Raw genomic sequence first — 24,672 nt, 5'->3', positions numbered from 1 at the left:
TTGACGTTTGACTTAAAAAAAAAATCGGTGACCAAAATCAACACCTATTAGAGTAACAGGTCAGCAAACCAAACTGTCCGAAATGAAGGCAAATGTTGGCTTTAATATTTATTAAGGGAAAAGGCAAGATAGAATTTTTTCTTAAACCTAACGTCCCCAACAACCCATGTCGGGACAAAACTTTCTACATGTGACTTTCACAATCACTTTTCGACCATGAAACTTTACCAGTCTCCATCTCCCAGTTAATTCCTCCCTTCGCTCTCCCGACCTTTCCCCAGCAGTTTGGGAAGCTAAGGAAGATTTTTCCTGAGGACAGTTTACACCGATCACAGTTAACCGGCAGCCCGAGAGAGATCAAGTCCTTGCAAAGAATAAGAAGGAAAGACTTAAAATTAAAAAAAAAAAAAAAAGTTGACAGTGATTTCCAAACATGCTTTCTTTCCATTTAAACTTCCTAAACCGGTGTCTGTCCGGGAACGGCCCCTCTCTGAGTCCCAGCGTGGGATGGGGGAGTTCGGGGGCTGCATACATCTCCGCGTGACTCTCGCTTCTCCAGCCCCCTCCCTACTTCACTACACACACACACATATCACGAGCCCGCCCGCGAAACATCTGGATGGGGATTCGCGTTCCGAAATCAGGGCAACTACAGCCAAGGCTGGTTCCTGGGGAGCGAGCGCGGAAATGCGCGCGGGTGCCGGAGCGCACCACTCGGTAGGGGCAGAACTCTCCCAGCACTGGGTCTCTCCAGCATCCTTCCCACCGTCTGCTCCTGTCAGCAGCCTCTGGCTCCGCCCCTCTGAGCCCGTCTCTTGTCCTGCAGCCAATAGCAATCCCGAATCGCTCTCTACCGCCCCAAACTCTTTCCACACCCCCACATACCGGGAGCCGGTTGGCTGCTGAACCCGCAGCGAAGCGCCCGTATTTGCATGGGGCTCCGGGTTTCTGGTAGGTGGAGCGACCCGTCACTCCGGAAGGCCGGGCCCGCCCACTCCAGCTCGCCCCGCGGCTCTGTTCCTGCGCAGTTTTCCTTCGCAGCCAGCGCCGGAAAGTGCCGGGGCTGCGCTCCAGGCGCAGTTCGCAGGACGGCGAAGGGGCAGCCCCGGAGAGCGGCCGTGCGCACCGTCTGGAGCGGCCAGGGCGCAGAAGTGCAGCCTTCTCCTGGCCCCGAGCGGGGCGTCGCGCCGCAAGAGCCGCCCCTCGGCCAGCAGTTGCCGCCACCCAGACTTTCGTTCCAGTTGCGGCTCCTCCCGGGCAACATGTCAAAAGCCGCCGCCGCTACGGCTGCCGCCGCCACCTGGGGAAGAGCAGCAGCAGCAGCAGCGGCCGCCGCGGGCGCGCGGGGGCAATAAACCGAACCACCCGGGCGTCCACCCGGCCAGGGAACTCTCTCCGCACTGACTACTCCGGCGGGACCCGCGCCATGTGCTGAGCCATGCCCCTCGCCGCGCCTGCGGGCAGCGCATGGGGCAGCTCCTGAGCGGCAGCCGATCCTGCCTCGATGTCCCCGGCCGGCTCCTGCCGCAGCCGCCGCCGCCCCCGCCACCGGTGAGGAGGAAGCTCGCGCTGCTCTTCGCCATGCTCTGCATCTGGCTCTACATGTTCCTGTACTCGTGCGCCAGCTCCTGCGCCGCCGCGCCCGGGCTGCTGCTGCTGGGCTCGGGGTCCCGCGCCGCCCACGCCCCGCCAGCCCTGGCCTCGGCTCCGGACGGGACTCCCCTCAGGCTGCCGTTCCAAGCGGCACCGGCCACCCCGTTGACTGCGGGCAAGGAGACGGCCGAGGGCGCCGCAAGCCAGGAGGAGCAGAGTCCCGAGGCGCCGGACTCTCCCAGCCCCATCTCCAGCTTCTTTAGTGGGTCCGGGAGCAAGCAGCTGCCGCAGGCCATCATCATCGGCGTGAAGAAGGGCGGCACGCGGGCGCTGCTGGAGTTCCTGCGCGTGCACCCCGACGTGCGCGCCGTGGGCGCCGAGCCCCACTTCTTCGACCGCAGCTACCACAAGGGCCTGGCCTGGTACCGGTGAGTTTCCCCGCCAGGGTCAGGGGCGCCAGCTGCGCGATCCTGCCCGGGAGAGAAGAGAGACGTGGCGTGTGCTGGGGAAGTGACACGGGTACAGCCTGGGACCACCGGGGGAGGGAAGGGGAGCGCGGAGGAACGACCGCGTGGTGCTGGCCGGCGGCGCCCAGGATCCTGCCCCAGCCCGGTACCGGGTGCGCCGGGCTTCGCTCTCGCCGCAACCCGTAGAAACTTCTCGAGGTGTTCTGGCGGCTCAGCGGTCCACGGTGCCCTAGAATTCATCAGGCGAGCTCTCCTCAAAAGAGGGGGTGGGGGGGCCAGCGACTGAGACGGCGCTCAGGGAAGGGCGCAACCCTCTAACTGTGGTCGTGTCCCAAACGAAATCAATCCAGTATTGCTCGTATTATATTTTTCCTCTCGGAGCCCGGGACGTTGTGCGCCCCGCCGGTCGCGGTCTCCGCCCTAGACCGACTTCCAGAGCAGCTTCTGCTCCCCAGATGGGGATGGGGGATGGGAGCGACGCAGTCTGCGAGGTCGCGGGGAGGCTGTTAACTTTTTCGTTACAGTCCTTCTCCTTGCTGGAACCCGAAGAGGGTCAGACCGGCTTCGCGGGTGAGCAGCTTGGGCTCGGGAGGGTGAGCTGGGCGAGCGGCCGGCGCCTCCGCCTGGCGGGCGGGTGGCGCGCGGAGCGTGGAGCGGTGCTGGTCCCTGTCGGGCAAAGGCGCGCACTGCAGCCGGCGCGGGCGGCGGGCGGCGCGCGGCTTTGAAGGCTTCGCGGCGCCCCGGGCGCGACCGGTCCCTTTCCGCCTCCTGCGCCCGGGCGCTGGGAGAACGAGGGCAGGGACGCGTGTGCCCGCAGGCCCTTTACACGTCCGGGCGCAGAGTATTCGGGGGCCCTTTGATTGAGAAATTCGGGTTGCCAGGAGGTCGGGGCTTCCGGAAACTTGGTTTTGGGGTCGTATTTTGGGTCCGGTTCCAAAGGGACAGCAGCTCCCGGGGTCATAATCGCGACCTCTGCCCAACGCTTCCGGCAGCTACTGGTGTTTGGGGTGGGCTGTTGGGATGACCGAGCTTCCAGTGAGGTGCGAGTGGGCAGGGGTTCCAGACTCCGGCCTTCGGAAACCTCGTCGCTAACCAGGGGCCTGGCCAGCGGCTCCCACCCCTTCTTTCCGGTCATCACCCCCCCACCCCCACAAGCCCGCCCCCCCCCAGTCCCCCCTCCCCCCCCCCCCCATGTCCAGTTAGCCTCCAAAAGGCTTGAGACTATGGAAAACAAAAGGGAGAGTCGAACCGAGCCCCACTGCCTGCCCCCGTCCCTCCTTTCCCCCTTTCAGGACCCGGAGAGGCTGGCAGTTAAAAGGGGGCTGACCCGGCGGATTAAAACCGCTCTCTTCCCAGCCTCGCCCCCACTTTTGTCCTTAATGTTTTCATTATTATCAGGAGTTGCCCAAGTCTCGAAGTTAAGCCAGCCGTGACAGTCACCCTTCCCGCCGTCCCGGGCGGTGGACACCGGTGGGGGAGAATAGGGGCTCTGGAGTCCGACGCCTGCACTCCCGTCCTGGCTCTGGCAGCTCGCTAGAGGCGTGAGCCTCAGTGCTCTGTTCTCTGCAGTGGGTTCTCCACAGGGCAGGAAGGAGCGAACGCGCGGGTGCGCTAAGGTGCCGCCGGGCTGGCACAGGGGGTTCTCTCTAATTGTCAGCTGTTGTCTTTATCGATTGTATTGTTATTATTACTTCTACCCCCACGCCTCCTGCTCCTTCTGGGATGGTGATTCCGGGTGGATGGGATGGCAGGCTATCGCTAGCTCCCTTCTAGTTGGAACCCACCAGAGGCCGGAGGCAGCCCGAGATTTTCTGAGATCAGACACATTGGGGGCCGGATTGGAAGGAACTGGCAGGAAAATAAGGGACTCCTTAATGTCGGGCGGCTTCAGAGGCACCTGGGGCAGGCTGTGGAAATCCCCACAGGAAGATGCGCGCAGTCTCTTAGGCGGCCGCCCTCCACCTGCCACGTTCCTTTTGATTGACTCGAAAACGCCCAATAAAGAGCCGAGGCGCCCTGGAAACCCTCACCGCGCCTGCAGCGGGGAGCGCAGCCCGGGGCCTCGGGCAGGACAGGCGTCCGGGGCGCCATGCGAGCGGCCGCGCGGGGCAGCTGGTCTGGGGGACCGCGGGGGCTGGGCCGGGCCGCGGGAGGTGGGAAGTTCATCATCCCCCCGAGCCATCGCTCTAAACTGAGGAACTGGACCGTCGGGGCCCAGAGGCCCGGGGTCCGCGGCGCTGACCCCGCGGACCGGGCGGCGGGAGGAGCCAACTGCGGACACAGCGGCTCGCCCCGAACGCTGCGTTCCCGGGGCTGCTCCATCAGCGCCGGGCGTGGCCGCTGGATCAGTGGGTTTTTTTAAGGGAAAAAAAGTCTTTTAAATACCATTGGCTTAATTAAGAATTTTAAATTAATGAATATTCTTGGATGTCTGGGCAGATGTGTGGACTTAATTATTTTAAAGGCCGCCGTTTTAACTTTAAACAGACACACGGGGAGGAGACACTTGATCGAGAACGCTTTTCCTAAAATCCGGTGCCCAGGGAGCCCCCTGCCCCTCGCTGGAGTTCTGGCCGCTCGGCCAAGCCCTGGTGCTCGCCGGAGGTGCGCTCCATGGTGTCTCCCGCTCGTCCTACAATCAGGCAGCAGATTGCAGAAGAGTATAAATAATAATTACCCAGCGAGAGCTGCAGTTCAGAAACGTGGTTAAAACAAGTCCTCAAAACTAGAAAATAAGAGAGAAGGGGAGACATTTTGAAGGCATTAAAAAACTGTGGGCACGGATGGTTGAATGCGAGGGTCATCGTCCTAATGGACTGGAGAACGAGATCTTGGCTGTGTCCGAGCAAGTCGTTAATGGGTCTAATTGGTTGTTACACAGTCTTGGTAGTGGCCTAACCAGTAGCCCAGGGCCTGGACGGATTTGCATGAAGTCTCGGAATTTGATTGCAGTTCCTTCCACTTGACATAACCAGATACCCTCAGCTCCAACAGGGGAGATCACGGTGGGATGGAGCCCACCGTGCTTGCCACGCAGAGCTGACCTTCCCCCGCCCACAGAGAGTGGGAGATTTCTGCTCCCTTATCTGCTGCAGAAGTCCAACGTGCGAGTCCTGGCCCCTGCCGTCCATCTGCCCTGGAACCCAAGTTTGTTTCAGTCTGGGAGTAAGACTCTTGTGGGTTTAGTTGCCAGTTCACTGTCCAATTCTCTCTCTGAATCTGGCCTCGCCAGTTTAGCAGGTGCTGGTGAGCACCTCAAGAGTGGTTTCTCAGGACTTTTGTGAAACTGGCCTTTCTCTTATGCCACGGATGACACCAGCATTTGAGAAATCGGGGCTGTGGCTCAGGAGGACCTCACATATACGAGGGGAGAGAAGGAGTACCCTGTACGTTCATGCTCTTGAATATTGATTTAAACTTTGAATGGTCTCAAATTAAATATATACATTCTTTAGTAAGTTTCTCTTTTTGATTTGGCTTTAGTTTGGTAGATTTTCATGAATTTTAATGACCTCAGTTTGGGAATTAAGTTAGCCAAATGCCGTATGATTATTATTTTTTTATAGAAGTATGCCCTGGATTTTACAGTGGCAGACACTCCTTCCTCACCTTGACTCCTCTTTCCATTTTTGGTTGTATAAAATAAGCCGACACTTAAATACTGTGGCCACATTAAAAAAAGTGTAGTGTGTGTGTGGTTTAATAATGTTGGTAGCTAACACTTACTGAATGTTTTCCCTCTGTGCCAGGCACTGTTTCAAGTTTTACAGGATTAGCAAATTTAATCCTCATTACAATCCTGTGAAGTAGGTACTTTTACAGATGAGGAAACACAGGCACAGAGATGTTAGGCAACTGGCTCCAGGTCTCACAGCTGGAAAATGGCAAAGCTGAAATGCCAACCCAGGCAGTCCGGCTCCAGAGGTCACTCTGTGCCACATTCCCTCGCTTAAGTGACCAAAACATAATGTTGGTCATACACGATGAGTTCAAAACTGGGTTTGCTTTAAAAGAGTTGGAGTTTCCTGATGTGCCTCCAGTGACCTCAGTGTGAATTGCTCACTTGGTCATTCGCTTTAAAAGACGGTATCAGCTCCAGGACAGGCCAGTTCCTCCATCAAAGTGGGTTTATAACTAGAGTGAGGCAAATTTCATCACTGTGGCAGTTTCATTTCTCCGCCTGCTCAGGACAGTTGCAGTCAAAGGAGTCAATAAAATGACAAAAATATCCCTCGAGTAGAAAAGCTGAGAAAACATAGCAAGTGTCCCCACTGAGTAGGTTTATTCTCTTCCATTTGCCCTTTTTTAAGGCTGGGAGGTGAGGGAGGCCATAGGGTTAAATGAGATGTTTCAACTCCTAGGAATGAATTCATTCATTTAAAAAAAGCACAGTGCCCTACTCCAAGACTGAAAACTTGTACTTAGTAACCAGAAGGCAATTATAGTAGATTTCTTTGCAATTAGATTCTAAAACCCAGTAAGTTCAGAAAATCCCCTTTTGGAAGCTATTAGCTGAAAATAGCAACTTTACATTTTTAACAAATGCTGAGAAAACTAATTTCTCCCCATTTTCCTAGTCTGTTTCTACAAACTTGGTGGCAAAGCCTGTTTCTGTCTTCACTAAGGGGAATTTTAGATAAGATCTGATTGGGGATAATCCTTTTCAAAGTAATTGCACTTTCTCAGTCCTGGAGTTTAAGCCAAGTATGTCACTCACTTCAGGCTGCTGGGCGAAGATCAAAACTCTACATTTATATGCAACAATTTGAAATACCAACCATCGTGTTACAAAGCTGTCAAGATTTATTAGCAGGACAGAGTAGCATGTGTGGAACTCTGTTTTTAATTAGGCACCTAAATTAGACCATAAAATGGTTGATTAATCTTTTACAAGTTGAGGGGAAAATATAACATAAATTAACCTAATCATAAGTGTTTTCCCAGATGCTCTGAGTTAATAAAGTAGTCAATATTTAATAGCAACCTATTGTTTTAGATAAATAAAATGCTGAAATGTATGAATTAAATTACACTTCTTATCTTCCAAATGATACGTTAGTATTGAAGAGGTCTTTAAAAATTAGGTTGCAGCCCATGTGTTAAAAAATATTTATCAAAATGGTACCATTTGACTAAGCTGATTAGAGTTTCCTTTTTAATGGAGGCTGATTATTGAAAATTTACGATTTAATATAGACTAATATTTTTATAAAATACATCTTTCCAGCTAAAGTTGTATTATTTGAAACTTTAAAATGAACTATCACAGCTTCTGTTTTTCTAGTTTGGTGTTTTCTTTTGTTTGAAGAAAAACTTTTAGATATTTTGGAAAATCAATCATGTCAGAACCTCATTCTGAATGTGTATGTTGATTTATCTTCTTGTTTAGAACATGTTGTAGGACATAAGCTTTTCTGATTATATAAGATGACTCTTTGAATCACTAAAATTATTTAGAATTTAAAAGCACACCAGGAATTTAAAAAAACAACCCACCAGCCAGCTAGTGTTATGAATCAGAGCAGTCGCATTTACTTAAAGCTTCAGAAGTGAAATACGTGACCAAGACTGCTCGCCGACTGCTCTGTCAGTAGTTTTTGAATACTTTATGTTCTCACTCTATGAACATGGAAATTAAGTTGATTGACAGAAACACAAAATGTCCACTCTAAAGGCAGAGCATAATGAGCATTTCTTTTGCTGTGAATAGAGTTAGTTTCCAAATAGGGTGCTGCCTCTCTCATTTACCAGTCGGTGATCTCAGACAGTCAGGGAAATTTCAGTCCTGGCCGGTTATGATGGTCAGGAACCCCAGCAAAATGAATTTGCCAAGTATGGGGCATATTTTCAAGGGTAATGAATACAATATGCTGCCTAACTCAAATGAAAACATTTACCGTGACCAAAAAGAAATGAGATACTGATATCTTTGAAAACTACTTGTAAGTGGAGCATGAAACTTTTTTTTAATATTTAAAACATTTTATTGTTAGAATTCTCATATTCCTGTCAAACTATACCAAAATAAAAGTAGCATCCAATAGCATTGACGTTAATGGATATTGATTTTTCTTTCTGATTTTAGATTTGGGGAAAAGTTTAGGATGTGAGAAGCAATTACCAGCTTAATAATATGATAATAAATAATTTTCATTGCAGCCAAGAGGCCATGTGTTACAATACTGCTAATGCTAATAAAGCCCCCCATTAATTTTCTTTGCACATAGATGAGCGATATTTAATTTTCTTTATATTATTTCTATATCTTAAATTCTTCCTTTAAATACACATTACCGTGACTTGAAAAATATTAAAAATAGCATAGGTTACTGGGTCATTCAAAAAATGTACTTCATTGTGTCATGGATGAAACATGTTTAAATAGCAAAGCTATTTAAGAGTTTGTTGGCCTCCCAAAGAGAGCTGTGTTTGAAATTTATGAGTCCAGATCGGTGGAGACAGAGCTGGTTAAAGAGTGCTGCCAGAGAGGAATTTATGTTTTCTACCTGCATTATAAAATTGTGTGTATACACGCACATACACTTACACATGTTCACTGTGACTTTAAGTTGATAAATTTGTAACGGAAGAGAGAAATTCTTGGAACAAAATATTTTTCTTCTAAATACAGCAGAGGTGTTAAAATAAGACTCGGGGTTTAACATCAAGTTGACTCTCTCAGCCGAGGCTAGACTATCTCTTGCCAAGGAGTGAGTACTTTTAACCTCTTTTGACTAGACTGTGAATGATCGGGGGCGGGTGATTCAGAATCCCTGTTTTCTCCCAAATCTTTGTCCCACACTCCGTAACATGGTTACACTTGCTTAGAACCCCATAAAATGCTGAAAGATTGTTCTGGGTAATATGAGGCTTGGGCAACAAATGGAGAGTGAAAAAAATAACTCTGGGAAGGGAAGTAAGAAGCGGCAGATTTTTCACGCACACTCTTGATTTAGTGAGTGGGGGCAGGAGCAAAGGTCTGGTGACAGAAGCGTCCGACATGGCCCCAGACAGGCCCGGGCGCGGCCACGTGGCTCTCCTTCGGGCAGCCTCCGTTCTGGAAGGGCGGCCGAGCGCCTCCGAGGCCAGAGAAAATGGCTCCGCGGCTGGGCCTCGGGAGCCAGTCGGCCCGGCCCCCGTGTGCGTGGGATCACTGCATCTGGTCCCTGGACTGCTGAGCCCCGGAGCCAGATGGCGGAGCGTCCAGTGCTGGGGCGGGGCTGGCGGCCGGGCTGTGCCTCCGCCCGCGCCCACGTGACCGGCCTGCGCTCGGCTCTCCGGCCTCACCTGTTGGGCTGAGCCTGGCCGAGCGGCCAGCGCTCGCGGTGGGCGGTGCCGGCGGACCCGGCCCCGCGCTGATTGGCCCGAGGAGCTGCCGGCACGCCAATGGCGTCCCGCCTGGGCATAGCCCCGCCCAGAGGGGGCGGGCGGAGCAGCCCCGGCCCGGCCAGGCCCTGCTTCCCCGCTGCTCCGCGCTCTCTCCCGCGGGCCCGGTCCACAGCCGCCGTCTCTTTCTGAGCCGAGTTATCAGCTGATCTACTGTGCTTCCTTCCTTTTTTCCTGTCTCTTTGTCTTTTGCAAGCCCTCCTGCACAAGTGTCCCTGCCTTCTGGAGGGGAGGTGTTTGCCTCTGTTGGGTAGAGCAGTGGGGACAGAGGCGACTCGCCCTCCCTGCCTCCGTGGCGTTGGGACGTGGGCCTGAATGAATGAATGGATGAATTCTTCAGAGCCAGACGAACGAAGTTTGTCCTTAGAGGCCCTTATTTTGAGGCGGGGAGAGGGTGAGCTTGCTCGCAAGGAAGTGTAGCAATGGAGTCAGTTTTCAACCAGCACATTTCTTTCCTTTCTCTCTCCCCTCCACCCTTTTTCTTTGGGGGAAAGAAATATATAATCGTCAATTCACCGACTTCTGTAATGGGTGCCTGTAATGCGACCCACCAAATTCAGTAGAGAACCATACATAGCTTTATTTCCATAATGTGGGCCGTTAAATGACAGGATGAAGAGAAAAAGTAAGAAAGACTCGGATGGAGAGGAGAGTAGGGAAAGGAAAAGGCAAATAACTCAAGCCCCCTTCCAATTCCCGAATCCCGCTGGACTGGGGCAGAGTAGCCCACTCTCCCCGCTGCTCCCAGGTGCCCTCGAGGTCACACACTCCCCTGCGCCCCCTTCCGCCGCCCATGTGCCCGCAGTCTGTAGCTGCCCCTACCCGGAGCGGGAAGGAATGGCTCCGCCTGGGTGACCTGGAAGCGCCTTTCTGCTCCCCTACCTGCAGGGTGGCCGAGAAGGGGTCTCTGGGCTTACCCTCCTTTAGTGCTGTCGGAGGTGGAATCATGGCCCGAAACAGCCACCACTGAGGATGGGATGTACACAGTGGCCCTGAGAACTCTGTTGTGGGTTTGGTTGCGGCAGCCTCTTTTTCTGGACGTTTTTACGAAGGTGCAGGAGATGGCCTCTATTAAAAGGGCAGGAAGCTCAGGGAGGACATTGCTCATTATTGCAGGAGATGTTGAAGAAACACAGGATTTTGTCCATACTCCATTAAAGTCACCTCCCCTGGGGAAGAGGCCACGCTGAGCCAACAATTAGAGAACAGTAATTCACCCCCAGATCGCGCCGGGTGCCTTCCCCCGCTGAAAGCCCTCCCCTCCCGCCCCCCTCCTCGCCGCTCTGGCTGGAAACTCGTCCTGGCTCAGCCCGGCCATTCCTCTTGATGTGTGTTGTTCGGTCCCTGGTGCCCTCCCATCTGATTGTTCCCGAGTCTCCAGGCACTTAGCATATGCTAGTGCTGCCAGTTAACACAGATACACAAAGAAGTAAACATCCTGTTCCCAGCGAAGAGCTTTTACAGAAGCCCCAAGCGGGTGAGTGGGTGTGTTGGGAGGGGTTGGAGCCAGAGGGTAAGGTAGGGAAGCTGATCGCTACTTTGTCATTGACTCGAAATACTTAATGGAGGAAACAAAAGGTGACCATTTTAAGTCTTTTTTTATAATAATATGTTCTTATAAGTCACATTGACCTATTTTTTTCCACTTATCTAACAAGGATTTATTGAGCACTTACCTTTTTTTAAATATATAGACTTTATTTTTTAGAGCAGTTTTAGGTTCACAGCAAAGTTGAGTGAATAGACTGATTACATATCCGCCTGCCCTCGCACATGCACAACCTCCCCGCTGTCAACATGCAGCGTCAGAGTGGGACATTGTCACTGTCCAGGAACCTACCCTGACACATCGGTATCATCCAAAGTCCATACTTTACATTAGGGTCCACTCTTGATGATGTACATTTGGTGGCTTTTGACAAATGGATAATGACATGCATCCATCATTACAGTCTCGTACAGAATAACATCCCTGCCCTACAGATGTCCTGTTTGAGCACTTCCGTTTATCAAGGGCTGCCCCAGGCCACCCTTGTGGTGCTGAGGAAGTGCTGGAGACACGCACTTGTCCTTCAGGGGCTGGTTTTAGTCAGTGAACTAAAATCTACAGGCTCACACAGGTCTCAAAGCAATTTAAGCACTGATTTAAAAAAATCGTTAGTCCTGCCCAATCACGAATAAACCTAAAAACCATTTGAAGGAGAAGAGGAAGCATATAATAAAATAGTACAAATTAAGAAATAGGATTTTGTATTTTACTTTTCTAGGAGCTTTCCAAAGAGAGCTAAGGTGATAAGAAGGTGAGGGGGTGTCTGCTACCGTGTGATGCCATGAGAAAGAGTGAGGGCCTGGGCTCATTTCCGCTTAGTGTGACACTTCTGTGTGATCGTCCCCGTTTCCCAGAGGAGGAAAGGGAAGCTGGCAAGGTCGCCTGAGGTCATACAGCTGGACCTGTAGGTGGCTCAGCCTCTTGAACTCAGCGCCTCCCTGAGGGCCCTTCAGACTCCACAACTCCTAGCTTCTGTACTCGGCTGACATTCAACACGATGTTCCTTCTAGACCAGTTTAAGACATCTCTTTTGTCGTTTCTTTCCCCTGAAAGACGCAGACTTTTCCACATAAAAGTCTCCCCAAGGGCCTGCCCGGTGGCACATTGGTTAAGTTCGCACATTCCTCTTCGGCAGCCTGGGGTTTGCCTGTTCGGATCCTGGGCGTGGACCTACACACCACTTGGCAAGCCATGCTGTGGCAGGCATCCCACATAGAAAGTAGAGGAAGATGGGCACGGATATGAGCTCAGGGCCAGTCTTCCTCAGCACAAAGAGGAGGATTGGTGGCAGATGTTAGCTCAGGGCTAATCTTCCTCAAAAAAAGAGAAAGTCTCCCCAGTATTATATTTTTCCTCTCTTTTTCTGTCACTATACCTACTTTTTCCTTTGCTCTCCACGCTCAATCCTCAGGCCCATCTCTGTTCAACGACATCTGTGTTGATGGTGGCAGTCTCCATGCATGTCATCCTTGCACCAACCTGTCACTTTCACAGCATCCCTGTCACCCTTGCTCCACTGGTGAGATCTGTCTATTTGACGCCCCTTTGCTGAGCACCGCCTCCTTTCATTTCTTCATTTGCCAGCCCATCTCTTCTCTCTCACCTGTTCCTTGAAGCAGCCCACCACGACCACACCGCTCAGATTCTTGGTTCTCAGGATGACACCGAAACCCTCCCCACGCCCCACTATGGCCTGTTGCTTCCCTGCCGCATTACCTGACACCCTAAACACCTTTGCCCCTACGGGGCAGATATGCTGTTAGTACCATCCCGGGCAGCCGTGCAGGAGGTCTGATCATAGAGCAGACCTGGCCCACCCTGACTTACGTCTTTGCCCAAGAACTTGGCCCCCACTCTGCAGCTAGCTCGCCCGCTGGTCACTACCCCTCACCCATGCCAGGACCCACTGTGTGCACTGGCCCTTCTGGATGGCATCCTCTCCCTTCAGGCACCGGTTCATACAACTCCCCCACACAGGAAGAAGCTCCTGAGAGACTGTGGCCTGCAGAGAAACACCACTCTCTTCGCCACTTCTTCTCAAAGTGGCTTTATTCTCTACTTTTCCCAAGACTTCCCTCCATCATTTCTAAGTGTCATGTGCTTTCTTTACTGTATCATTTGAAGAAAATCTCAGGCTCCATATTAGTTTATCTATAAATCTGGCCTATGGGGGTTTTTTTAGTCAAATTTTTATTTCACATATCTATAAAAAAGTTTACAAATCAGGAGTGTGCAGCCTGATGATTTTCACAAAGTCAACATACCTGTCTAATGGTGGTTCACGAACCCCCAAAGCCACCTTCCTGCTCCCTTCCTGTCACTGTCCCTGGCCTGAGGATAACCACTCTCCTACCTTTTACCACTGCAGTGAAGTTTTGTTTTTTTTTAAAGATTTTATTTTTTTCCTTTTTTCTCCCCAAAGCCCCTTGGCACATAGTTGTACATTCTTCGTTGTGGGTCCTTCTGGTTGTGGCATGTGGGACGCCGCCTCAGCGTGGTTTGATGAGCAGTGCCATGTCCGCGCCCAGGATTCAAACTGACGAAACACTGGTCCGCCTGCAGCGGAGCGCGAGAACTTAACCACTCGGCCACGGCCACGGGGCCAGCCCCTGCAGTGAAGTTTTACCTGTTGTTGAACTTAATGTAAATGAAATCCTAGAGCAAATATTTGCAGATTTTAAAACCATGTAAATTCATTGCCTATATTGACAAGATTCAGAGATTTCACATACAAATCCACATTTTCTGCTGCTTTTATAAGGATGCTGACAGTACTAGGCCTGCCTTTCTCATGGCAATAATGAACTGGAACTGGAGAGCAGCTAGCCTGTGAATGGGAACACGTTCTCTTCCATTTGCCATGGTCCCCACTGCTCCTTATTGTCTCATACTTAGCCAGCTTCACTTAGTTGTTACCTGTCTGGTCCGAGGACTAGATCAATGCTAGACAGAGTGGGGAGCTACACAGTTGCCCCCCTTTTTTCTCAGGTATGCACTATTTCAGGATTGAATTTCCTCAATCCAGGTCACCATGGGCATTCTTGTTAGATTTTGGCATTAGCATTTTTCTGTTTGACTTAGTTTTTATTTTACACCTCTCTGGGGATCCTGGAAGAGGCTGCATGGAGGTCTGCTAGCTGGGTACCAGTTAAAATCAGAATCACCATCATAAAATCATTTTTAATGACATCCGTCTCCTACTTTTAAAATTCTTCTGTTTCTTTAACTGGTTCTTCTTCCATGTGGCCCCCCAATTGGGGTCAGCCTTTTGCTACAGACATTTTGTGACCTTGAGCAAGTCATTTTATCTCTCTGGTGTCAACATCCCCAAGTGTACAATGGAGATGGGCCCACCCATGCTTCCTAAACCTGTGCTCAGCAGACTCTGGTGCAGGACCATATTTGTTCCCAATCCATTGTGGACTGATATGCTGTCCTACTGTGCATGACTAGTACACACCCTATGCTATATGCCTCCTGCCACACGATTTGTAACGCCCATGCTGGTCTGTACCCTGTCCCATAATCTCATTCATCAGGGCCTTAGACGTTGTAGCAATGTCAAATTACTTAATAGGTTTAAACGCTTACTCTCAGATTTTATGTTTATCTCCTTGAGGACAGTTTGCAGGTAGTCTGAGGACCATGCTTCTGAGAAGTACTATCTCAGGTTTCCCTACTGAATAGAAAGTTCTGGAAAGATTAATGGGTGACGTGTAGAAAAAAAAATGGTTCCATGTTAGCATATTAAAGGCCTTGAGAAGTACTATAGCTCAAAACAAAAAATAACAAAAATTTGCTTAATTTTCTTGAACCCAGTATTTCCTCTTGAGTACAGAATCCTCTTCATTCCATAGCTACTGATAGCCTGAGGAGTCGTGTTCGTCCAGATGCGAATTTGGGGCATGTTACTGGAGCAGGTCTCCAGGGTTCCTTGCAGTTTGAAGAGTTCGACCCCTGACCCCGTGTTCTGTCTGTCCACCTTTCTCTGGGGGAGCAGGCCGCCCCATCTTACCACGTGTAAGACTCCGTGCTCCTCCGGCTCGGGGTGTCATCTCAAACTTCATGTGTCTGCTCCCCCCTTTGCTCCCAGGACGATTGTGCAGAAAGAGTAGAGGAGCGAGAGTGGAGTCGCAGTGATTGGGGACCCCGGGCAGAAGGGGGCCGAGGCAGGGCAGGGCCGCAGACCTGCGGAGGAGGATTTCAAGTCGGGTCTTGCCGCGAGCCGCTTGAGCCGGCTTCTCCTCCCTCCTCTTCCTCAGGCAGGCTAATTGCCGGTTCAGCTTTCCAAGAAGCTTAGGGCTGTTTTCAAAGGTAAGTGCTCGTCTCTGTCTCTGCGCTGTTTACAGACAAGATGTTTGATGGCCCTGGGAAGGCAACGTGTGGCCGGGTCCGGCCTGCTTAGCGGTGACCCGGAGGGCTGCTCACCCCGGACCCCGCGGGACTGAGCTCCCTGCCAGCTGACGATCGGATGGAGAGCCGGGCCACGCTGGCAGCCTCCAGCTGCTCACAAAGCCAATCCCTTTTCCGAAACGTGGATTTCCCCTTTTGTTATCTGGGGCCAAGAGGGAACACGTTAAAGTGTTCTTTCGTCACGCCGCGCGGGAAACGAAGGAAACCTGCAGATTAGGTGTCTCTGGGAAAGGACGCGAGGGGCACCTTGTACAGAGAGACGGGGATCCGTTTACCTGTTTGTACAAAACTTAAGTTACAAGAGGATCTGGCTTTCCCCTCCGCGCGCTCTAAACTTGCTCCGAAGATCTCATTTTCTCCCGATGTGTTGACCGTGGGCTCCTCCTGTTTGGTGAAACTCGAGCCCCTACTTGGCCCGCCCTCGCCTCTGCCCTGAGCCCCGCGTGCATCCGGGGAGGCGGCTGGCGGGGGTGTTTCACACGGGCTGAAGGCGGGTGGTTTCACGCCAGAATGGGGTTTCTGTGGCACTTCCCTGACTAGCTTTTCATTCTTATCACACTTCCCTGCCTATAAAGTTACGTATCTCTTAACGGGACATTTAATACCCACCTTCTCTTTCTGCCGGGCCTTGTGAAAATCGGGCTGTAACGACACAGCCTTATCGCCAAGTCATGAGCAGGATGTGTAGATGGCAGTACTAGTGCAATAATGCCGTGTCTACCATTCGTTCGTTCATGATTTGATTTCAGCCCCTGGACAGTTTTGGAACACCTAGAGCGGGTCAAGTGGTATGAAAGCATTTGGGAAGACAACCTGTTAAGCCATTGTGGGAAGCCTCAAGGAGCAGGAGCTCACCCTCTTGGTCAGGGTGCCATGGTGAGAGGCTATATAGAACAAGGTGAGAAATGCTGTGGGAGCAGAGAGAAGGGGGCCAAAGCAGAGGCTGCAACTGAGCCGGGCTTTGATGCATGGATAGGAGTTTGCCAGCTGATTGTCCCAGAAAGCCAATAAAGGCGTTCAGGGCATGGCAGCACTGTGTGCGAAAGGCCCAGAGAGAGGCATGGCAGAGCGCAGGGCTGCATCAAGCAGAGCAAGTGTGGGGATTGGGGGGTGGGGAGCCCAGAGGCTGGCTGAGAGGGGGATGTTTCCTTGAGGTGGGGCCCTCATCTCACTGGCCACAGGGAGCTTTCCAGGCCCGCGGAAACTTCCATACCAGGGAATTCACAGACTTCACACGTGCTGTGCTTTTCAATTCTTTTCATGTAGTTTTGAGGAAAATGAAATAATTTGGTATTTCAGGGCAGAGAAAGCAAGGAAACGTATGGAGAATTTTCCAAGATGAACAACCCTCAGCCCCGCTGGATGATTCGTATGTGGCTCTTAGAATTCCAGAACAAGCATCTGTCCTGATGGTGCTCATGGGAAGGGACGGGACACGCCTCCTCTCGTCACAGACCCCACGGCTCCTCCCCCTGTTGCCTCCCTGGGTAGCCTAGGTGACTGCTCCAAGGGCTTCCCTTTGTGGTTTGACGTTTTCGGGGAAAGAGAGCCATTCTTCCCCAACTCCCAGCTAAGCTCCAAACGCCAGCTTCCCCAGCGCGGCCCCATGGAGAGACAGGCAGTCTGGAGCCTGCAGCGGGCCTGCCACCGTCCCAACTCCCCAGATCTGCTGTCGCTCCTCAGCAGGGCTGCTCAGTGAGCAGAGGAAGTGGGCGGAGAGGGCCCGCCACCGGGCATCTCAGGAGCTCGAGCAGGGAGCGGGCAGCCCTGTTTGTTCTTGGTTGCCAGTGCTCCCAAAGCACTTTAGTCCTGTCCCCCTGTTCCTGTCATGTGTTGTGGAGGAGCTCCATTAAGTTTGGGAGGCTTGCATGTTAGCATATAAAAGTGATCACAGTTAGTGATGGAGTCTGGCTTAGAATTGCGTCTCCCTGATTCAGGTGCCATTTCTGTTGAGAACAGACCAGATGAGAGGTGGAGAGCTGAGGTGCTCTCATCAGATTCACGTCAGCAAGAACCGTGCTCAGGAGAGCACAGCCGGAGGCTCCTGGGGAGGTGGGCCCTGGCAGTGGCCCTGTCCCCTCCACATCTCTGTCCCCTGCTGGAATGTCCACTGATTCACAGGTATTTCTAGGGCTGTGTTTTCTTCCAGTCCCAGCTGGAAACAGAAGTGCAGAACAAGTTCGTGGAGTTCTTGTGTCCCGTAAAAAGAGCATTTACCAGGGAGCACGTGCGCCAGCCTCCTTGAGACTTCAGCTGTCGTTCATTTTGAGGACTTTGACCAAAGCCACCTCATCTTAACCAGCTGGTGTCTTTGGGGAGGTCAGTTTGAGGGGTGAGAAGTGCAAGAGCATGTCACCTGTTGGTGTGCATCATCATCTGTGGTTGCTCAGCCCCCAGGTGTGGCAGTGGATCTCAGGTCCCAGAAGCTCGCGGTGGGGCCTCACCCCAGCAGAGAGCAGGGCTGGGCTGGGGTCAGGATCCTCCCCAGGGACTGTGCCGTTCACCTTTCCGATGGGCTTAGTGTCTAAATGTTGGCACCGCCCATGTTTAACATGTGACCTCCATAAAGAAGTTTCCAGCTGCAGGTGGCTTGTCAGTTACTCTAATCTGGATCTGGTGCTGCTCTGCCTCACATGTAAAGTCATTTGGCTTGTCTCTAATTGGCGTGTATGGAGACACAGTCCAGAGGGAACTGGCCTTAGGGGCGTCCTGGAGCATTAGGTCCATGGGAAACCAGCAACGGGGACAGAGAATTGGGGAGAAATCCAGTCAATTTCACTTAGCTCCTGGTGTCCCTGTATTTGAATGTCCCCTGATGTCAGTTTTGTTCCTTATAGGTGCATATTGATTTTATTAATTTATCGAGCATCTATTCTGTGGCAGGCTCTGGGGATGCAAAGATTCATTTCATGAGTATTATTGAGTGCCTATTTTATTAGCACTGGTCCTGCCCTCGTGTAGCTTATGTTCTACTAGGGAGAGATGGGCAGTAAATAAATAACAAGTAAACTAAGAATAGAAGGCCACTTGGTGACAAGAGCCATGAAGAGAAATAAAACAGAGGGAAGGGATGGAGACATATGGGGGAGAGGGCGATGGGAGGAAGGGCTATTTTAGGTGGGAGATCTTTTTAAAGAAGTGATGCTGAGCAGAGGCCTGAATGAAGAGAAGGGATCTCTGGGGGTCCAGGGGGTAGGAAACTGTCCCCCTGAGAAGACACAGTGACCAGAGTGAAGAGATCAAAAGAAGAGGGAGGGGTGGGGGTGGAGAGGAAGCTCTTTATGTTCTTACTGTGTTTTTCCTGTGAAGGGATGCCAGTGGTGGGCTCTGTGAATGGGAGGGACAGGGCCTGACCTACTTTTTAGGAAAACCCTGACCTCTTTGTGGAGGTTGACTCTAGAGAGTGAGAGTGAAGGTGGGGGTGGGATGGCTAAATACAGCAGGGTATGAGACACACAAAAAGAGAAGGATGCTCAAGCCATAAAAATACTGCGGAGGAAGAAGTGATCTCTCTAGGGGAGGGAGGATCTTCACTGGGAAGACTTCAGAGAGGAGGTGCCACCCAAGCAAGGTTTTGACGGATGAATAGGAGTTCATGTGCAGACCATGTGGGGAAGGAGGACTTCTTGGCAGAAGAAATAAATGTGAAAAGGCGAGGAGGTCTACATGAGAAAGCGTGGTGGATGCGGGGAAGGACCAGCAGAGGAGAAATGAAGGCGAGGTAGGACAGCATTGGGGGATTGGTATCTTTCATGAGTCAGCCTTGACATCGTGACTTCAAAGAATAACTAGGACAGTTTATCCTGCACCTTTTTCTTCCTTCTCTCTCACTCAAGTATTTTACTTGGAAGTGGGATTTACAAGATGCTGTTGAACAGCGTCAAGTAGGAATTGCTTCTGCTGGCAATCAGAAAAGATGCCACCCAGAAAACAAGGCAAGTGCTGGAGCTCCTCTTGGGCTGTGTTCCGGGCCCGCGTCCTCTGAGCTGCTTGCTTTCAGCTTACCTGGATGCAGCCTTTCATTAGGGTAAAGCCTAGAGCCATGTAATTAGAAATTCCACTTCGCAGCTCCTCGGCCCACAACAGGAACAGCCCGTGGACGCTCAGTTCCAGCATTCTTAGAAGCTGAGCAGGGCCAGGCTGCCAGTGCCAAAATGCCCAACCTGGTAATTAAGAGGGGGCTTTACAGGCACACACCTGCTCTGAGTGTGCAATTAATGCCTGCCACCCTTCTTACTGCAGCTTAGAGCTCTGCACAGACCGTGGGCAGGGATGGGGGCGTGTACGTGTGTGTCTGTCCCCACCCCAGACCCCCCATCCTCTCTCTTCGCTGTCACCTCTTTCCTTCCTTTCTTTCTAATCTGAACATTTCTTACTCTGGTTTTTTCTGATGCCAAATTTCTGACCATTTAGTTTCATGAAGCCATCTCTCTGGATGTTTTACCAGGAGTAACCCCGGTGGACCATAAACCAAAGCAAGAAAGTCAAGCCCCTTTTGCAGTGTTGTGTTTCTCGTTGAGGAGAGAAACTGCAGAGAAGGGGCCAGCCTGGAGGAGCAGAGAGGGTGCTCCGGAGGCGTTGGTGGTGGAGCTTCTCCCCAGGATTGCTCATCAGATACTTTCCACTCTGCTCTCCTGGTTTATAGCCAGGCTAATTTAATTTCCAGCTGAGAGGCGACTCCCCATATGATGGTAATCTCAAATAGTTAATGAGCTAGAAGAGGAGGCAGCCTATTGGATTGCTTCTTGGGGCTCGGCTCGGTGGCTTGGCAGCACTAATTCATCAGCCTGTTTGTTGGTTTGAGAGGCTCTTTCAGCCTGGCACAGCTTCACAAATCTCCCGCTCTAAAGATGGATGGAGCTGTGACTTCCGGCCTCTGGACGTCTAGAACCAGCTCGCTTTGCCTTTTACACGCCTGGTTTCTTTAAAGGGAAGAAGGAGAGCAGAGGAGGGGATAGCCTCAGATCAGCTCATCTGTCTAAGATTCCTGAAAGCACTTTGTGAAAAATTCGGATTCCTTCCTTTGCCCCACCCGGGTGTGGATGACGGCAGGGCCTTTTGGACCCATCATGCTGGTCCGTGCAAGTGTTTTCCTCCTGCGGGACGCTGACACCTTTGGAAAAATAGGGGCTGAAGTGCGCAACACAGAGTGGGAATAGTGCCAGGAATCAGCGCTGTGCTTGCAGAAGGCTAACCCGATTATTTTCAGTTTTGTGGTGGTTTGTTTCACTAGGGCTGAGTGAAAAATGAACTCCCCAAATAAAGGCCTTCGGGCAGAAGTGCAGGCGACCAGCGAGAGACTTAGCTCCCACCTTCTGAATTAATCTCTCTCTCTCTATATATATGTATATTTATTTATTTATCTAAGTGTGTCTCTTTCATTATAATTTATACCCCATGTAATTCCAAAAATTAATTTAAAACCAAACCTTTTTAGTTTTTATTGTCAGAAAGGGAGGGAAGGTGGCCACCTCTCTAGAAAGGGGTGGTTGGTAAAAGGTGGGTCAGGTGGCTCTGGCGGGAGGGACGATGGCTGTAGTTGAGCGTTTTAATCTTGGAGGCTCTTAGAAATATCGAGAAGTAGGATAAACCTGAGCTCCGGAGTTGAGCGTCCTGAGTCCGAGTCCCTGCTTTGCCGTTGCCCAGTGGTTGGTTGGGAGCAACTCCGTTGAACTTCCCTCAGCCTCGCTCTCCCATCTGTAAAATGGAGCAAACACCCATTGAGAGGTTGTTCCAGTGAAGCAGCGAGGTCCTGGCTGCCCAGTCCTTTCTCGTATGCTAGGCAGGTCTTAGAGTTGACTTTATAATGGCCAACAAAGAGAGAGAGCCATCTTCTGATAAAAAGGAGCCCATTTATTCTTTCCCAGAGGCAGACTTATTTTTCTGTTGCATGAACATTGAGTATCAGAGTGGGCAGTGTCTTTGTGGCTTTACAAGACCACGTGCAGGCCCATTATTTTGCTAGCTCATCATGTCAATGCTTACTCAAATAGAGAGGCCCATCCTATTTGTAGGCAGTTCAGGCAAAGCATTTGGGGGTGAGCAAAGCTTGTGGGGCCTAAATGTGGTGCTGACCTCATACATGGGTGGAGAATGGGTGTCCGCTCTGCTCTGTACACTGCCCTCCTAATCAACCATCAGGCCAGGTTTTGACGGTAGAGCAGCTCACGTGGCTGGCGGGTTGCTGGTGGGCTGTGTCAGGACTCTCATCCTGGGCACATGGATGGGTCTCAAGGTTCTGTGAACCCCCTGAAGCTGAATCCCGAGGTCCAGGTATGTGTCATGTGTATGCATTTGTGGCACAGAGGGTCCATCCCTTTTCTCAGATTCTCTGCAACCCCTAAAAGCCGAAGAACCCAGCTCCATGGGCACCACTCTGGGATTTGCATGCCTGCTTTGCCATCCCCAAGGGTAGCGTTCTATGGTGATATTTAGCAAGCTCCTTTCTGTTCTGAGTAAGAGGAGAACCATCTCTCTTCTGAGGAGGAGGGGAGCCCGGGAAGGGTCCTTCCTTGGACAGGCACCATATTCATCTCATAAAGAAATCTCTCAGAATTCCAGATTCATGGAGACATCTTAGGAAGATCGTTGGGCACCCACTTTAGGGCATCTTCATTCTGTCAATTGATTCCATTGCTGAGTTTGTTGGCCAGTAGTCTTGTCTGCCTCCAAGTGACAAGTTAATCTATGTGCATTTAGCGAGCCCAGGAAAACAGTGTCCTTGCAGGGGTTTGATCTAGATTAATTTCCCAGCCGTGCTAATGGGGCAGCAGAGAGTGCGTCTCTTGTTCTCTCCTTTAGGTGCTGTTTGCTCATGGGCTTAGTACTGTGAGTGCCCAGCCCTGGGATTTGGAAGTGGATTCTTTTGGGAAAGCAGCAGCTTAAAGGTCTTTATTTGGTTTTGTCAGCGAATGGAGAACACCCCTGAGCATTTCAGGGAGAGGTGCCATTATTCTCAGTGCCCGGCCTCCCGGAGAGACCCCCACCCCACCCCAAGCTGACCCATCTGCCCACAATTGGCCTTTCTGGACCCAGGCAACCTTTTCTAGCCTAGAATCTGGAGTGATGCTCACCTTTCAATTTCTGTTTTTACACATGGACACAAAAACCTAAATCCTCATTTATTTATAACATTTCTTGGATGAACACCTAAATCCTGCTGCTGACTCCCGCCCCGAGAACTGTGTGGGGCTCCACAACTTACGTGGGTGAATTCAGGACCCAGAGGCCTCGGCCTCGGTCCATCCTGCTTCAGAACCGAAGGTGGTCCTTGCTGTTGCGTCCTTCCTTATCTCTAACCCGTTACCAGCTTTTCTTTTTTCCTTCCTTCGAAGCGGTTTTGAATTAGCTGCTCTGTCTTTTTTATTCCCACTACCCCCTTCCCATTCAGATCAACAGAATCTTGTTTATTTTGTATCTACCTTTTGAAAACATACTTAAGACAGTTTTTAAATGATACCTAAAGGGCTACAAACACATGCAATGTGAGCGTGAAGAAGAGAATCAGTAGCGGCTTGTAAAATGGAGCCGGGCACTGGCCTGAGAAAGGCCTGTCAGATGACTGTGGGCGTGATCCCCAGCTCCCCACAGCCTTCACTAAAAGACAACCTCAGTCACACAAATCACAAAAATGTGCCATTTCCTCAAAAGAAAGTGTGACTGTTGTTGGTACTAAGATGGGAGGTTGCATAAAGAAGACCCAATGGGGTAATGGCCACTGGGGTGGATAACAGCCTAAGAGGAAGCACACGGTTAATCCAGCCTCTTTCATTAAGGACTATGTTTCCTTAATGATCATGTTGAGGATTTTATTTCACTCATTATTAATGAGAGAACCAGGCAGATGTTGCCATTGGTTCAAGGAAAAGTCACAAGAACAAAAATTTACTTGGAATAAAGGAATGCTAAGATGAACTTAGGAATTGGCAGGAAATGGACTTTTCCCTGTGGTGGGAGGTGGAGAGGAAAATCCACAGAACCTCCACCAGAAAGCATTTATTCACATGCCCATGGTCAAGAATTATATTGCGTTGCTATGTTGTTATCTGGGATTTCCAGAGCTGCAAAATATCCCAAAGGTGATAGAAGGTGAGAGTCAGGTGACCAGAAGGCTGTGCTCTCCACAGTGCTCAGCTTTCCACGGGAGACACCTCCTAATCTATTATACTTATTCCAAATTTCTTGATATTTCTTCTGTCCGTCTTCAATAGGGTCACGGAGTCTATCATCAGCTAAAAGCCCAAATCTGTTTCATAGATGCTGCTGGGAAGCCCTGTCTCCCCGACTCCTGATGCATCTTCCTGCCACTCACCTCCTACGTGTGATGTGGCTTCTCATTGCCTCTGAGATCGAATCCCAATCCTGTCTTGCATTTGTTCATTTATGCATTGACCCTTCATTCATCTAACAACCATTTACTTCTGGCACAGTGCCAGTGAGGCACAGTCCAGTGCTCAGCCCCCTCCAGGACCGTGATAGCAGACAGACAAAGGCTATGCTACCTCTGTGTATGTGTGTATGCACATGTGTGTATTGGTGGGGAGAAGACTAGGAGGGGGAGTGCTCGTGAGAAGCAAGCAAGGATTACTATCCCAGACTGGAGAAGGGATGAGTGTCATAGAAATTTATTACAGAGAGGAGAGCTAGAAAGAATATTCCAGGAGGAGGGGAGTCCATGGGGGCAAGAACTTCATGACCCATTTGAGGAACTTCACAGCTGGAGTGAAGCAAATTTGGGCGGAGCAGTGAGAAAGGGAGGCAGGAACATAGGATGCACTTAGAGAAAGTCCGGGACCCTGCCAGGGAGCTGGAATGTCATGCTCAACATTATGAGAGACTGTGAAAGCTTCTAGATTTAGCTTTTGGAAATATGCTTGGCGAAAGAGTCAGGGGAAGGCTGGGTAGGGTGGATGGGAGGACCCCAGCCCATTTTTCAATCTTTCTACCTTTATTTCTCACTATTCCTCAAAAACAAAATCTTCAGTCCAGGCTAAAGGGCCCAATTATCTTGTGTTCCTAAACTTAGGTATCTTTTGTTCTTAACTTCTTCACTTCCACCTACCCTTGGGACTTACTCAAGGAAGATTTGGTTGTCCCAAAGGGCACAACTTCTGGATGCTTCTTTTCCACGTTTCTCATTTTGCATCAAGTATACAATATCTGTTGGTAAACTTCCTGTGTGTATAATTTCTCTCCTAATACACAGTAAGCCCCTGGAGAGCAAGAACCATCCCCAGAAACGATGCCTGCCTGCCATATCGCTGA

At 50.8% G+C, this 24,672-nt stretch overlaps 1 protein-coding gene across 1 annotated transcript in view; it reads left to right on the top strand.

Annotated features, from left to right (window-relative positions):
* The first annotated feature begins 205 nt into the window (after positions 1–205).
* The window catches only part of LOC124247567 (heparan sulfate glucosamine 3-O-sulfotransferase 3B1), a 40,906-nt gene continuing 16,439 nt past the window's right edge, over positions 206–24,672 (top strand). Inside the window, exon 1 of the mRNA XM_046676965.1 lies at positions 206–2,021. Coding sequence (XP_046532921.1) covers positions 1,468–2,021 — 554 coding nt within the window. The 5' untranslated portion in view covers positions 206–1,467. The remainder of the gene's footprint in view (positions 2,022–24,672) is intronic.

Source organism: Equus quagga, chromosome 11 (genome assembly GCF_021613505.1).
Source record: "Equus quagga isolate Etosha38 chromosome 11, UCLA_HA_Equagga_1.0, whole genome shotgun sequence".
Classification (NCBI taxonomy): Eukaryota; Metazoa; Chordata; class Mammalia; order Perissodactyla; family Equidae; genus Equus; species Equus quagga.
This window is presented reverse-complemented; position numbering and strand designations above follow the sequence as displayed.